Source organism: Ambystoma mexicanum, chromosome 6q (genome assembly GCF_040938575.1).
Source record: "Ambystoma mexicanum isolate Mex_15411 chromosome 6q, UKY_AmexF1_1, whole genome shotgun sequence".
In the NCBI taxonomy this organism is placed as follows: domain Eukaryota; kingdom Metazoa; phylum Chordata; class Amphibia; order Caudata; family Ambystomatidae; genus Ambystoma; species Ambystoma mexicanum.
Window position 1 is genome coordinate 873,133,650 of NC_090937.1, and position 16,821 is coordinate 873,150,470.

At 47.5% G+C, this 16,821-nt stretch overlaps 1 protein-coding gene across 2 annotated transcripts in view; it reads right to left on the bottom strand.

Moving 5' to 3' along the window:
- CBR4 (carbonyl reductase 4) overlaps positions 1 to 16,821 on the bottom strand; it is a 287,767-nt gene that overhangs the window by 192,012 nt on the left and 78,934 nt on the right. The window contains exon 3 of one of the 2 annotated variants that reach the window (XM_069631392.1): positions 15,545 to 15,662. In XM_069631392.1, coding sequence (XP_069487493.1) covers positions 15,545 to 15,662 — 118 coding nt within the window. Of the gene's footprint in view, positions 1 to 15,544; positions 15,666 to 16,821 lie in introns of both variants that reach the window. The other variant, XM_069631391.1, reaches the window with a different exon arrangement.

Sequence of the window (16,821 nt, forward strand, 5' to 3'; positions counted from 1 at the left end):
ACACATCATCATATGTCAAACCACAGGGTTCCACATCTCTTTCTTCGCTTTGTGTTTGGGACACAATATTATTAGTTTGTTGTGCTTCCCTTCGGCCTACAATCAGCTCCATCTGTGTTCAAGAAGAAGGTACTAGCACCCCTAGACAACCTACTCCATGAGGAGGTGGTTTAAGTGTTTCACTACCTGGACAAATGGCTAGCACCGGAGCATTCTTATCAGAAGCCAAAGGAGGGGATCGAGCTGCCCTGCAAGAATCTCGAAAAGAGTTTCCTGTTGAAACTGAGGAACCCACATGTGAACTCACATCTGAAATCCAGGAACTTAAGTTTATAAGCGCATTGCCTGGTCCCGACGAAGGAGGTAACATATCTGTGCAGGAGGTCAGTGTCGCCTCCAAGGATCTGGCTGAAGGTGTGGGTTTTGAAGGCTGAATCAGTATTCGTAACTTCCTGGGCTTGTCTGAACCTGCAGCCCTTGCTATCACACCGACAGCATCCCCGTGTTCCCTTTCTCACAGGATGTAGTGAAAAAGATCAGAAGGTCACTATTCAATTGGTTGTAGGTGTTGCAAAATCACCTAAAGGAGTTTCCTCTGGATCCTTCACCAACAGAGAGGCTAGCAGCAGGGGATAAGGAGCATCTGAATTGAAAGGCGTTGCCAGCCCTTTGCACAGCCTTGCTGTTTTTCCTTCCTTTAGTCAAGAAGAAGGCAGTTCTTGCGAGAACAGGCAATACCACAGCATTGATATATATGTGAATCAGCAGGGCTATGAGATCCAGGATGCTGGAGAAAGTAGCCTAGGAGCTAGAGCTGTGGGCTGAAGAGAATCTCCCCTACCTCCGAGCAGCTCACATCGGAGGCAGGGGTGGAGAACACAAGAGCAGATGCAATCAGCCGAAAGATCCCCCATCAATAGAATGAGTTCTCTGACCAAAGAGGCTTTCCAGGTAGTGGCACAAACCTTCGGGACCCTGACGAGAGACAAGTTTGCTTCAACGAGGGTACCCATCTCCCTCATTTCTGTGCTCAGTTTCAGGAAGTAAGAGCCTGCAGGGAAGATGTTCCTTCCTTCTGATGGCCAAAAGAGCTTATTTCTGCCTTTCCTCCTGTAGCCCTGATTGCCAAAGCAGTTCAGAAAAGGAGAGGGGCAGGGCGTTGTTGATTCTCATCACTCTCATCACTGGATTCCAGTTCTGAAGCAGCTTTCTGTTCAACCCTGTCTGGTTCTTTCCCAGGTCCAGCCTACAGTATGACTCTAGAAGTCATACCACGGTTCTCTTAGCCAGGCATCAGATGGAATTGGGTGGCTTGGATGTTGAGTGTCCAGGGCTGCTGAATCGGGGGCTGTCAGGAGAAGTGCGCCTGTGGTGCTGCAGTGCTCCTGAAAACCTTACACACTCTGTGGCTTACTATGCTTGGCATTAGGGGTCATATAGTTCCTGGTGTATCATTAATGGGGTCTTGTCATAAGAACGTTCATATCCTGAGTTCTCTACACTCTCGCAGGAGGGCTTCCATCTGGGGAAGGCACACTCTTCAGTTAAGCCACCAGTCAGGCTTTACATCCACGGTGTAGAGTAGCAGGAGCTAAACCAGTGATAGCAAGGATGTAGAAAATGTTGGTTTTCTAGGCCCGATGTCAAAGCTTTGGTCCCTACTCAGGATTTACCTACAGGTACTAAAGGCGCTCACAGGATCTCCTGGGCTAGGACAATCTAAGGTTGCTCACATTAACGGCATGCATCTTGGTGGCTATCCCATCAGCTCAACGTATCCGGGCCTAGAAGCTTTGTTGTGTGACCCTCTGTATTGTGTGGTCTATTCGAAGGCAATCCTACTTAGATGGTTATCTAGCTTTCAGACAAAAGGTTTTGTCTTCCTTATATTCATCTTAGGAAATAATCTTCCCCGTCCCAGATGATGGGTCTGGGTCAGGAGGCAGTGGCAGCTGTGGCGGTTTAGGTTGTTAGGCAGGTCCTGCTTATGTATTGTAAGGATGGTGGCAACAGTTAAGACAGACACAAGTGATCACAGTTCACGGGTGTTTATTAAACTGTATAAATAGGTGAGAAAAACGCCTAATCTAAACCTAAATCTAAAATGGGAGCAAGCTTCAACCATCAAATAATAATAAGGCAGTCCTAGTGGCATCTCGTCAAATAAAAAGGGCCTATACTAAAAAAAGCTATTGCTAGTCTTTACATCTAAGTTACAAAATAGTGTGAGATAGTGTTCACAGGAAAAGAAAAAAGTGTTCACAAAAATAATAAGTCAGGATGGTATAGTGAGGTCTCCCTTCCCCATGTTTTTAGCACAGGACAAGGCGGTCCTCTTGAGCGCAGCACACAACTGTGCTTTTCCAGCATGAGGCTACTGTTCTCAGCGATAGCAGAATCTTCGGTGATCAAGTCTCTTTACACAAAGTCTCTTGCCCGAGAGCCTGATGTATCTAAATAACAAAACAAACAGTTCCTCTTCGTAATTTTTTAAGATAAGGGAGACTCCTCACCACGGGACACCCGACAACTGGGCTCTGATCCTTCTTGACTGTTGGCCTCCCTCCATCGGGTTCACTACAGCTTCTTTACTCCTAATAATTTCACCTGTAGTATTCAGAAGTTGTAATGTCTTTTTAAATAATCTTTCACTGTGGACATCCCTCAGCCGACTTCACTCTTCCCAACACAATGCTCCCGGGGTTATCATGCGTCACCCCGTTTTGTAGGCATCCCTCAGCCCGGTTCACACTTGCCAGCCACACAGTTCTCTTTGCTTTATCACAGTATAGGATTTACTTCCCTCAGCTTTTACTCTTGGTTACGATGGCCTCCCTAGGTTGGGCTCAGACCATCAATTCACTGTAAACATCCCTGAGTCGGGATCTTGCTTGTCATTCTCACACAGTTCATGATCTTCTCATCTCATTAGAAAAGCGGGGTTCCCTTACCCTAGCTTTCTTTCCCCATCCCTCCATCGGGTTCACACTTGCCTTTATTCGCTAGACTCCTTAGGTTCTTCTTTTCCTACTTAAGTCCGGGTATCAGCCCCTAGTCATGCTTCACGTACTTCAATGTTCTCTGGGTGTTACTAACCACCCTATTTCGCAGGCATCTGTCATGATCTCTGCTTCCAAAAGGTCAGGGTTTTCCCAACTCCCTTGGAAGCAGATCCATAACCCAGGTTCCGAGTGCCAACCAGTCCCAATTGGGACCTTTTGGACCCAGACCTGGCGCCAGTGGCACCAGGCTCATAAATATGCCCAGTCCCAGCGCTGGAAGTGCCGGGCTCATAATGCTTGGGTGGACTTACCTGCAGCAGACCATGCTGCTTACTTGCCTGCCAGTTGAGCCTCTGATCCTCTTCTGTTTGGAACTACTTTTCCTGTTGGGTGGGGCTAGAGCCACTCCCTAGATTCAGAACACTGGAACTCTTGAGGAAGGCAGGAACTCTTTTCTTACCAGGAACTCTTTTGTTACCTAGGCGTGCCTGTGGAAGGAGACACCTAAGCACTACAGGAGGCTATTTAAACCACACCCGGTGGATGAATCTTGCTTTGCGTTATTCTGCACCTTCTGCAGCAGAACGCTCATCGTGTCTTCTGCATCCGGTCCTGGGCCTAAGGAAAAAGGCTTACCATCCTGACTCCAGTCTTCAGCAACACCTATAAAGACAAGAAAGAACAGGTTAGCATTCCGGCATCTGAAAGGAAAAGGCTTACCATCCTGAATCCAGTCTTCAGCAACACCTATAAAGACAAGAAAGAACAGGTTAGCATTCCGGCATCTGAAAGGCAAAGGCTTACCTACTCTTCGTGTGCTCCGGAGGTCTTCACACTGCATTCCGGCATCTGAAAGACAAAAGCTTACCAACTCTTCGCACGCTCCGGAGGCCGTCGGCGCTGCATCCCGCATCTGAAAGACAAAACAAGGTGCGTTTAAAGACATTGGGGAACTTTAATACTCACGTGCCAATACTCCTTTCCACATCTAATCCAGTGGGTATTCCGGCACCCTGCAGCCGCTCCGAACTTGTACCTGCAAAATAAAAAGACAGTTAGAGCGCATCGTGAAGCTGGCAACAAGAGCTTACTTACGTGCTTCCAGGCGCTTCTATTCCTCACACGGGCTCCATCTTCAACTCACTTCAGCCCGTCATCCGCCATCGCCGGAACCCTGCAAAACAAGAGACATCATTATTAAAGACTTTAAAGACATTTGAGTTACTCGAAACTTACCGTTCGTGCAGTAAACGACGGACAGCAGTCCTCTGAAGTCAAGAGGCCTGCGCTACCTATCCAGTGAGGAAACTGGTTACAGCACCCTGCCCCGAGGCAGATGGAGAGCTCGGCATTCACTTACCTAAGGTGAGAGCGTTAACCTTTGGGGGTCTACAGGAGAGGAGAAGAGGAAAGAGATAGGGACACCCCAATAACCCCAGTTCATTAACCCCCATATTTTCTATCTGCAGACATCTTACTCTACACGTCAGGCATACAGTGCACAGAGGTCCAGCCCAAAGAGCCAACCGGGTGCTGCACATCACCTTTGAAGATACGGTAGTCGCCCAGTCAAGACCGGCGCCTCTGCGAGAATCAGGTGAGCGTTACAGAACGCAAAGCCTACCGCAAAACTCTCGCCCAGGCGCTATGGAAACCTCGGATACTGACCACCTAGCCCGGTTACTTGGGGAACTAAGGGCAGAAGTGCATGCAGCTCGTCAGGAAACGAATGCTCTAAGAAGGGAACTAATTATTTCCAAGGAGAGAACAGATGATCTTGCTAGACAATTGCTAGAGTCACAAGCCGGACAGACCTCGCTACCCGCATCAGGGGCAAATCTTCCTTCAACATCCTCTATGAATCCAGTGCAGATCAACCTACCTGGGAATGTACCTCTGGCTCCGCCCGAACGATTTTCTGGTGACCCAAAGAGGTTTGCGGTATTTTTCAATCAGTGCCGGTTGCACTTCTTATGCCGGCCAGCAGCCTTTCCAACTGATCAAGCTAAAGTAGCTTTTGTACTTTCGTACCTTAGTGGCAATGCGGCAGACTGGTCGATCCCTCTAGTTAATCAAGATGATCCGATTCTCCATGATTTTCAAGCCTTTCAGCTTAGTATGGAAAAACTGTTCGCAAGACATGCACAGGGGCAGGCCTTGGACAATGAGCTTCTTTCGTTGCGACAGGGTAATCAAGACCTTTTGGCTTATATTGCATCTTTCAATAGACTAATAGTGGAAACTCAATGGCCTGAGGACAAAAGGATTACGCTGTTTTATAGAGGTCTACGTGGAGAGCTCAAAGACGTTTTAGCCCAAGTAGTGAATCCCCCACAAGACTGTTCGGATTATATAGACTTGGTCGTTCAAATAGATCACAGATTGCAGAACAGGAAGGCCGATCGTTCCAAGTTTGAGGCTCGAGTATTTTCCAAACCGCCAACTCCTTCCAAAGGAGTAGACTCCGGGGAACCCATGCAAATAGGGGGTCTGAAAGGCCCTCTAACACAAAGGGAGCGGGAAAGGAGAAAACAGTTGCAATTATGCCTATATTGCGGAAACTCAGGGCACTTTCTTCGAGACTGTCAGGTGAAACCTGCCAAGAAGGCAGTAGGAGCTGCAGTTACCACAGTTACAAACTCTGAGCAGGGAAACGACCTCGCCCGACAAGAATAGAGGTCCTCTTGCCGAGCGTGAAAACCAGTTCCGTGACCTCGCATTTCGTGATACCTATGGTCCTCATTAGCCCTGATAATCCGGATCGATTACATGCAATTGAAGCTTACGTCGACAGCGGTGCCATCGGCAATTATGTGGATCATGAAATGGTTTTGAGGATGAATCTAACTCTTTGTCCCAAGGCTGTAAAGGACGTCATTACTACGGTGGATGGTACGGAGATAGCCTCCGAGCCAGTAACACATACCACTCAAGAGGTGACGCTAGTAAGTCAAGATGGACACCATGAGAAGATCGTGTTCGATGTGATCAAGGCCCCGCAGTTCCAGATTATTCTAGGAATACCTTGGTTAGAGAAACACAATCCTCTGATCGATTGGCGAGCAAGAACGGTCCAGTTTCCAGAATGTGTCTCTACTTGTCACCCTCCACCTGGTGTTGCACTGGCAGCAATTTCTTCAGAGACTCTCCAGTTACCTCCCGAATACCTAGAATACCAAGATGTTTTCCGGAAGGAGCAGGCTAACTCTCTACCTCCTCATAGGTCTTATGACTGCCAGATAGACCTGATACCTGGATCTACTCCTCCTTGTAGTAGAATTTATGCCCTCACCGAGCCTGAGAACCTTCACCTTCGACAATACCTGGATCAATACCTGGCAAATGGGTTTATTCGTCCTTCCAAGTCCCCTGCTTCTTCAGCTTTGTTCTTCGTTCCAAAAAAGGAAGGAGACCTTAGAACTTGTATCGATTATCGCTCCCTGAACCAGATCACCGTTAAGAATAGATATCCGTTACCTTTGATCCCTGAACTCCTGGACCAAGTCAGAAAAGCATGCATATATACAAAGCTGGATCTTAGAGGAGCTTACCACTTGGTACGAGTAAAAGAGGGCGATGAATGGAAGACGGCCTTCCGCACCAAGTATGGGCTATTTGAATATCAGGTCATGCCCTTCGGACTTTGCAATGCCCCGGCCGCCTTTCAATATTTTATGAACGATGTCCTCAGAGAACTCATAGATGTGTGTGTTGTTGTTTACATTGACGACATTCTCGTTTATTCTTCATCGGAATCTGAACATCGGAAACACGTGAAAATGGTCGTCGAAAGATTGCGTCAACACAAACTTTTCGCTAAGTTGGAAAAATGTGTTTTCAATGTGACTGAAGTTGAATTCTTGGGATTCATATTATCACCTGGCGGAGTGCGTATGGATTCAAAAAAGGTCGATGCAGTTCTCAAATGGCCATCACCATCCTCCGTAAAAGGTGTGCAAAGCATGTTAGGCTTCGCTAACTTTTACCGCAGGTTTATCCCCGAGTTCTCTCGAATAGTCCAGCCCATCACTGCCTTGTTAAAGAAAAACAAACGTTTTGAATGGTCTACCGAGGCGGAACAAGCTTTCCAGGATTTGAAGACTAAATTTATCTCTGCACCAATCTTAAAACACCCTCGCCCCGAACTCCCCTACATCGTGGAAACTGATGCTTCAAGCCTTGCCATGGGGGCAGTTCTATCACAAAAGGACCCGGTAACCAATCAGTTGCATCCCGTGGCATTTTGGTCCTGCAAATTCTCGCCTCCGGAAATCAATTACACGATTACTGACAAGGAACTTCTGGCTATCAAGTCTGCCTTTAAGGCTTGGCGGCATTATCTGCTGGGGGCCCGACACACCGTTACTGTGATTACGGATCACCGAAACCTGCAATATTTGAAAACCGCAAAAGCCCAATCCTCTAGACAACTCCGTTGGGCATTATTCTTTGCCGAGTTTGACTTCATAATTACCTATCGACCTGGTACAAAGAACGGTAAAGCTGATGCTCTTTCTCGGATGGGAGTGGAAGAACACTTGATTAACCCAAAACCTGTACCAATCATTCCCGAACAAAGAATTCTGGGTGTAATCGCCACAGAATCCATAGAGGAAGTTAAGGATAAAGCCAGGCAACTTGTAACTCCAGCAGACATACAGAATTGGCATCTGCAGGGAAAGGACTTTGCAGTAAAGGACAACTTATTGTATTTCCAAGAACGATTATACCTACCCAGCACAGATTTACAGAAAAAAGTAATCTCTTGTTATCACGACTCTTTAATGGAAGGTCATCCTGGTATAGCCAAGACCTCAGAAAAGATCAAGCGCTACTTCTGGTGGCCGTCTTGGAAAAAAGATATCAGAGACTTTATAATGTCCTGTGGAGTATGCGCCCAAAACAAGAGTCAAAAGGAAAGACCAGCAGGCCTCTTACGCCCTATTGATATCCCACCTCGCCCTTGGCATACGCTTTCTATGGACTTCATCACCGATCTAACTCCATGCTCCGGATACAATACGATTCTAGTAATCGTGGACTTATTCTCCAAGATGGCGCATTTCATTCCGCTCAAAGGCTTGCCAACAGCAGCAACTCTGGCCCGAGAATTTCTCGAAAACATCGTCCGACTGCACGGTTTTCCTTCGGTTCTAATTTCGGATCGAGGTAGTCAATTTATTTCTCATTTTTGGCGAAGTTGCTGTCGGTCGGCTCAAATTGATGTGAGACTATCGACCAGTCACCACCCTCAGACCGATGGACAAACCGAGAGGACCATCAAACTCTGGAACAGTATTTACGCTGCATGCTGCAACAAACTGAAAAAACTTGGAAAGATATCCTTTGGATAGCTGAATATGCCTACAATAACTCTGTCCATTCGGGAACTGGGAAAACCCTGTTTTTTCTTTTGTACGGCAGTCACCCTCGAACCTCGGAGTTGGATCCCCTCCAAGATCTTGAAACACCAGCAGTAGACTACCTGCATTCTACAATCACCCAAGCCTTTAAGGAAGCTGGTTCTCACCTTCAAAGGGCTAAAGAACAATACAAGAAAGGAGCAGATCAACATCGGAAGGAAGCCCCTCACTATCAAGTAGGGGATCAAGTCTGGTTATCCACTAAATATTTATCTCTAAAAGGGCCACGCACATTCAACCCAAGATACCTTGGTCCCTATTCCATCACGACCATAGTAAATCCAGTAGCGGTCAAGTTGGACTTGCCCCCGCACATGAAGATACATCCGGTCTTCCACGTCTCTCTATTAAAACCCGTGCAACCTCAAACCCGACTAACCAAATCTCCAAAACCTATCCTAGTTGATGGAGAACTCGAGTTTGAAGTCAAAAGCATTCTGGACTCCAAGATCTCCAAATCTAAACTATTCTACCTAATTGACTGGAAAGGCTACGGCCCCCAAGAGAGATCCTGGGAACCTGCTGAATATGTCCACGCTCCTCGCCTAATCAAAAGATTTCACCGAACATTTCCTGACAAGCCAAAACCCCCGGAGAAGCCCGGTTTGGGAGGGGCCTTGAGGGGGGGTACTGTCATGATCTCTGCTTCCAAAAGGTCAGGGTTTTCCCAACTCCCTTGGAAGCAGATCCATAACCCAGGTTCCGAGTGCCAACCAGTCCCAATTGGGACCTTTTGGACCAAGACCTGGCGCCAGTGGCACCAGGCTCATAAATATGCCCAGTCCCAGCGCTGGAAGCGCCGGGCTCATAATGCTTGGGTGGACTTACCTGCAGCAGACCATGCTGCTTACTTGCCTGCCAGTTGAGCCTCTGATCCTCTTCTGTTTGGAACTACTTTTCCTGTTGGGTGGGGCTGGAGCCACTCCCTAGATTCAGAACACTAGAACTCTTCTGGAAGGCAGGAACTCTTTTCTTACCAGGAACTCTTTTCTTACCTAGGCGTGGCTGTGGAAGGAGACACCTAAGCACTACAGGAGGCTATTTAAACCACACCCGGTGGATGAATCTTGCTTTGCGTTATTCTGCACCCTCTGCAGCAGAACGCTCATCGTGTCTTCTGCATCCGGTCCTGGGCCTAAGGAAAAAGGCTTACCATCCTGACTCCAGTCTTCAGCAACACCTATAAAGACAAGAAAGAACAGGTTAGCATTCCGGCATCTGAAAGGAAAAGGCTTACCAACCTGAATCCAGTCTTCAGCAACACCTATAAAGACAAGAAAGAACAGGTTAGCATTCCGGCATCTGAAAGGCAAAGGCTTACCTACTCTTCGAGTGCTCCGGAGGTCTTCACACTGCATTCCGGCATCTGAAAGACAAAAGCTTACCAACTCTTCGCACGCTCCGGAGGCCGTCGGCGCTGCATCCCGCATCTGAAAGACAAAACAAGGTGCGTTTAAAGACATTGGGGAACTTTAATACTCACGTGCCAATACTCCTTTCCACATCTAATCCAGTGGGTATTCCGGCACCCTGCAGCCGCTCCGAACTTGTACCTGCAAAATAAAAAGACAGTTAGAGCGCATCGTGAAGCTGGCAACAAGCGCTTACTTACGTGCTTCCAGGCGCTTCTATTCCTCACACGGGCTCCATCTTCAACTCACTTCAGCCCGTCATCCGCCATCGCCGGAACCCTGCAAAACAAGAGACATCATTATTAAAGACTTTAAAGACATTTGAGTTACTCGAAACTTACCGTTCGTGCAGTAAACGACGGACAGCAGTCCTCTGAAGTCAAGAGGCCTGCGCTACCTATCCAGTGAGGAAACTGGTTACAGCACCCTGCCCCGAGGCAGATGGAGAGCTCGGCATTCACTTACCTAAGGTGAGAGCGTTAACCTTTGGGGGTCTACAGGAGAGGAGAAGAGGAAAGAGATAGGGACACCCCAATAACCCCAGTTCATTAACCCCCATATTTTCTATCTGCAGACATCTTACTCTACACGTCAGGCATACAGGGCACAGAGGTCCAGCCCAAAGAGCCAACCGGGTGCTGCACATCACCTTTGAAGATACGGTAGTCGCCCAGTCAAGACCGGCGCCTCCGCGAGAATCAGGTGAGCGTTACACATCTCTCAGTCGGGTTCACATTTGTCTTAGCTTTTATTCACTTTACTCAAGTCCGGATTTTAGCCCCAGTCAGGCTTTCCTTTAAGGCCCCTAGCCAGGCTTTCCTTTAAGGCCCCTAGTCAGGCTTTCTTGTAGAGCCCCCAGTCAGGCTTTCTTGTAGAGCCCCCAGTCAGGCTTTCTTGTAGAGCAGGCAGTCAGGCTTTCTTGTAGAGCCCCCAGTCAGGCTTTCTTGTAGAGCCCCAGTCAGGCTTTCTTGTAGAGCCCCCAGTCAAGCTTTCCATTTGGTTGGGGGGTCAAAGACTTTCGACTGTTCAAGGGTTTTTTACTCGACCTTTGTATGACCAATTTGACCTCTTACGACGGGCTCTCCTAGGCCCCTCTGGTATTTGTAGTTTAGCAAAAGGTTACCAAGCAAAGTCTTTCGATTGAACGCCCATGTGGCGCCGGACCACTCTGCAGCTGGTCTTTCCCTGTGTTTTTAACAGTTCTGTAATGCACACAGTCTTTTTTCTTTAATTCACCTTATGTTGCCATTTGCAACCTTTGCTCAACATAGTTCACTTTACTATCAGTTCTCCCTCCGACTCACTGGCTGTGATGAACCGTTTGGCGTTTCCTGTCTCTGGAATCAAGGACGAGACCACAGTAGCAAGCTTTTCTCCCTGCCTTGCTTATCAGTGTAGGAGGGCTCTGTGCATGGTTGACATCTGCTACAGCACATGCTGGCTGTTATTCCCCGAGAGGCTTTGCAGGACTAGGTCAAAAAGGACAAGGGCTCCTTGTGGTCCTTTCGGTTCTAGCCGCCTTCCTCCTCCTCTTAAACTGCCGTCCTGGAATAGCTGACTCGTCGTGCGGTCTGCCTTGCTCAATGTGTGTTTTCATGCTCCGTCTGTGGGGAAGAGAAAGAGCCGTCAAGTATGCGTAGTTATTGTCAATTGCCTGACTCTGCCAGACCCTTGTGTCGGGACATGTCAGGTAAACGGCTCTGGGATTAGTCCGTTGTCTTTCAGTGTAAGAAAGCGTTTGTGTTGAGTTTGGTTGGGTTTGTGAAATGAATAAGGGGGATTGTGGAAATGGTAGTGTTGTGTCAAAGTAGACTGGGAGTTCAGGAAATAATAATCAGAGGAACATGGAGGAGAATGACTGGGAGTACTCGAGTGGGCGACAGGAAAACAGGGATCCTGGGAGATGTAGTTTCCAACGGCATTGGGGTTTGAATTCCTAATGGGTTTACCACAGGCAAAGGGGTTGGTGGCATCTGGTAAGGGAGATTCATTAGGCGGAAAGGTGGTTGATCTGAAACAGCCCACAAAAGCCTCAGGGGCTTCGTACTCCTCGTCTTCTCCCTTGATGTAATACAGCGTCTCACTTGGGGCATTCCCCCGAGCATAACCCCGGGTTCCCCTATCCAGGTGATCCTCCCTCACTCGTCTACCCCCAGGGTTGGGATCTGAGAGCCCCAACCCTTCCCTGAACACCTGAATAAGGGACTCCCGAGGTCTACTTGGGAGAATACCCTCAGGTTTCTCACAGTATGTAGCAGGCACAAAAGCTTGGCAGTCAACTCCAGTTTCTTTACTTTTGGGGCATCAGTTAGAGGGTAAAAAGCATCAGCTGCATGATCAGCCATTGGTGAAAGGAGGCTATTGCAATGGCAAATGAGATCCTGGAGATGCAGTGTCCTCAAGGGGCCCAAGGAGGGTCAATTAGGGGTGGTGGCTTTTTGTGTAGAGGCTAGAGAAGCATCTATCCAGGAGATTGATTCTGCAGCAACTTGGGCAACTCCTTTGACTTGTGTGAACTATCATCGTCTGCATTTGCTGTGTCACGCTGACCAGCAGTTTGCCCAGTCTTCACTCAGGCAATAAAGTAGGTCACTGGGTGTGCAGTATTTCGGTGTGACATGGTTAGTTTGAACAAATCACAAAGTAGCAGGTATACTTCATGTGTAAGGAATAAGATGAGGAAAAGGGGACATGGAGGTACTGGCCAAATTACTTACTGGTAATCACCATTACTCCTGAAGTTACTCTTCCTTGTTCAAGTACTTACCCCTATCTCTCCCACCCCATGTAACTGGATTCACCCTCTTGGGTATCTTCCAAGAGGATGTTGGGTACATGGAGTCTCTTTATAGCGAGAGCGGAGGGGAGGGGCTAAAGGTTTGAAGGTATAGGAATTTTTGGAACGGCTGGAGGGGAAGGTGGATGGCCTTCATGTTTAAGTCCTGGGACGAGGAAAAGTAGGCCCAAGAGTAAAGAAAGTTTAACAGTAAGTAATCTGGCGATTATAAACCCCACTAATTGCTAACTTTAAGCAGGGCTCTCTCAAACCCTTAATTCAACCAACTAAAACTGTCCAGTGATAGTGGCGTGACTTGGACACAGCGCGGATACATGTGTGATCCCGGCTCAATCATACTAAAATAATCTCAAACCTGCAGGGTAGACACCACATCCTGGGTAAAGGAGGTGGTGCAGGAACTGATGAGTTTGGAATCAATTATTTATACAAATAAGGGCTGTTCCCAAAAACGCAAAGCAGCAAATTTTCCTATGACCTCATAATGAAAACGAGTAGCGTGAAAGTCTTACGTAAGCCTTTTATGTCATACATTCAGGTCACAGCTAATTTTCCTTCATTTGTATGGCGGAGAGGAGGGGCGGAACGCAATTTACGTTTCCAAAACTCCCTTCCTCCAGCCATACAAATATTACAGCATTTGTGCAGGCATGGCACAGAAACGGCACTGCTAGATCTGAAAAACCAAATAGACGACCTAAGGGATGCAGGCAAACCTGCTCTCCTCCTGCTACTAGACCTCAGTGATTACCGCGGCCTTCGACCTCGTTGAGCACAAAACCTTATGTCACCATCTCACCTCCACGGCTAACTTCTCTTCTAAGGCTTGCGAATGGATCAACTCTTTCCTTCAAGAGAGAGTAATGAAGGTCTTTTCTGAATCGCCCAATGCCACCCCGAGCCATATCAAATGTGGAGTCCCACAGGGCTCATGCATAGCCCCTACGCTGCATAACCTTTTCACCAGAACCTTATTCAAAATCTTAGACTCGCTGGGCATCTCATATACCAATTATGCATATGACACCCAGGTGCTCATACCTCTAACAGGAGACTATATAGCTGACTCCAACACCCTCAACCTCATCTACTCCACCATACAATCTTGGATGGCAGACAATTGGCTATGTTTAAACAGTGACAAAACGGAACTCCTGCTTATAGGATCCCCCTTCACGCTCAACAAACTTGCCAAAGAGTACCACACCTTCACAATTGACAACATCCCTATCACAGTATCACAAACGATCAAAACATTTGTCGTGTACCTTGAACCAAACCTCACCATGGACAGGCGGGTCAACGCCATCGCATCCTCTGCAGCGTACCACGCCAAACTGATTAACGCTGTCAGACCATTCCTAACCCAACAGAACTGTATTACCATAGTTAGAGCCCTCATTGGCTCTAGACTGGATTGCTGCAATGCCCTCTTTATTGGCACATCTCAAAAGAACCTGGCCAAACTTCAGATAGCACAGAACAACGCCCTAAGGGCTGCCACTGGCCTTTCATGCAGGGAACACATTTCCACGATCAGGAGACAGGCCCATTGGCTACCTATTAAGGAAAGGGTCATCTTCAAAACACTAGCCCTTACCCACAAATGTATCCACGGCCTCGCCCCCAGATACCTTACGCAAAGGATCTCCAGACAAACAGCCGCCAGACCCGCAAGAACTGCACATGCTAACCGCATCACAGTACCTCATACACGCAGTGTGCGCGCTGGAGGCTCTAGCTTCCCAACTATGGGCGCCACTCTCTGGAACAAACTCCCAGACCAGATTAGATCTATCGAGTCCCATGCCGCCTTCCGCAAGGCCCTAAAAACAAGGCTCTTTGTCTAATGTATTATTCCTCGTGTACAATGTCCATACGACTGTTATACCACATACTCTGTATTGTAGAACATTGTACTCAGTAACTCTACAGTATAAACAACTGCATATTGTTAAGCTTCACACAGTGGGCAGCATATTGTAACCCACAAACAAGCCTCCTTAAGTATACTTATAGCGCCTCGTTGCCTAGAGGGCTGCAGTGCGCTTTACAAATTCAAAATAAATAAATAAATAAAATGGATTTTCATGCCGGTGCAAATGCAGTGGATAACTATGGAGTCTAGCAGCTTTTTTGCATCAGCAAAAGGCAGGCAGACTCCATTGTAATTGTAAAAGCTGCCTGTCATGTGTACATGGCCAGCAGCGTTTACTCAGTTTACACAATGGAATGCAAAAAGGAGCCGTACAAGCATGTACGCTAGCGTCTGCCCTTCCCTTTTACTGTGCAAATGAGTGTAGACGTAACAGTTCCCCACCTCCAACGAACCGGGAACTCGAAAATGAGCCCTAAAGAGATGTGGGCAAATGGCGCGACATGGCAAGCAGAGCAAGAAGGGTGCCAGCAGGGAGGGGAATCGCTAGCAGGAGGTCACCCTGGACAACGCTCCTATCTGAGACTTCTCTGTACTAGCCTCTGCTGTGCAGCAGACATGGGGACTACTTCAATAATGTAACATGCTCAGAGTGCATGTTGGGTTTCTTGGAAATAACTGCTGTTTGGTTAATCCGGTGGACTGACACTCTAACAGTGCGGACCTATGTGGACATAAATGCTGGTAATAGATTATTGGGCAGAATTCGGATGTATTGTGCATGCAGAGATTCCATTCAAAAGCATGGGCATTTTTTTTGTGGGGGGACAAGGGTGTTTGCTCCACCCCTCCCCCTTAACGTTTGTGGCACACCATTTTGTTCCACTCATTTGGCAGGAGCCCCTTTCATTGAGATATCATGTCCCGTACACACCAACACCCCCCCCCCCCCACACACGTTCTGCAAAGTTACACCGCTGATCAAAAGACTATATTAAACAAAAGAAAACGTTTTACCAAATGTGAAGCCTCACCTGTTGATTCCAGCTGCATTGACCAGATAGTTAATCAGGCCTAACTTGTTCTCAATCTCGCTGAAGGCACTGTTAACGTCTTCTTCTTTGGCAACATCACACCGGAGCGCAAGGTGGCCTGCTGTGTTAAAAAAAAGTGAATAATGTACACAATTGGGAACCAAGACAAGAAGTCTAGAAAAAGTAAATGGCAATTTATGTCACGCTAAACGGACAATTGCAGAATAACGGAAATCACGCCTTTAAAAGCCAGGGACTGAAAAGCAATATATCGCTCTAGTTTAGTGTCACCTTTCCAAACTGGTTTAGGAACTGCTGCCACCTTGTGGTGGTAGAAGGAACCTGCTTTCAAAGATCGTATTTAATGTATGCATGTAATGATTTTCTTCTACTGCTGTCTGCAGGGGCGTTGCTAGGGAGGGGCTGAGGGGGCTATAGCCCCTGATCTTTTGGTTGTAGCCCCGGATAGAATCTCAGGAGCTACAGCCAAAAGACTAGCTAGCCCCCAGTCTCAACAGTTCCGACATCAGTTTAGCCCCGGGTCTTTTCCAGACCTAGCAACTCCCCTGGCTGTCTGGCTCATTTCACTAATCTGAACACTGATCGAGAACCTTTAGTTGGAGATACACAAGCAACCAGAAAAAGCGGCAGATGGGCATGCATGCTGTGCTCAGAACATGCGAATTCAGACTGTTGGAGATGCAGAGTGAGAATTGATAAGGAGACAGGATTGTGAAGGCTAGCAGGTACAAACACTTAGAATTGAGAACATTAGCCTGCGCTGTATCTAGGCAGGATTGTGAAGGCTGGCATGTACAAACACTTAGAATTGAGAACATTAGCCTGCACAGTATCTAGACAGGATTGTGAAGGCTAGCTAGCATGTACAAACACTCAGAATTGAGAACATTAGCCTGCGCGGTATCTAGACAGGAATGTGAATGCTAGCATGTACAAACACTTAGAATAGAGTAGATCAGCAAGTGCTACACTTAGAACTGTGAATGCTTGCATGTTAAATGTCACATAACCCACTAACTTAAGCGCAAACTTTCTGCATACTTAAAAAACTCACAAAACCATCTCTCGCACAACCAGCTGCACGAACTTCACCACACTGCAACAACACATAAGCCGCACCAACACCACACGCGGACTGACACCGATCCAATACTCGCACCCAAGCTCAGCACCCGGTGTCTACCGAGTTGAGGCTGCCAACAGTACACCACTCCTCTCACTATCCTACTCCCTCTTTACCTTACTAACCCATCCAG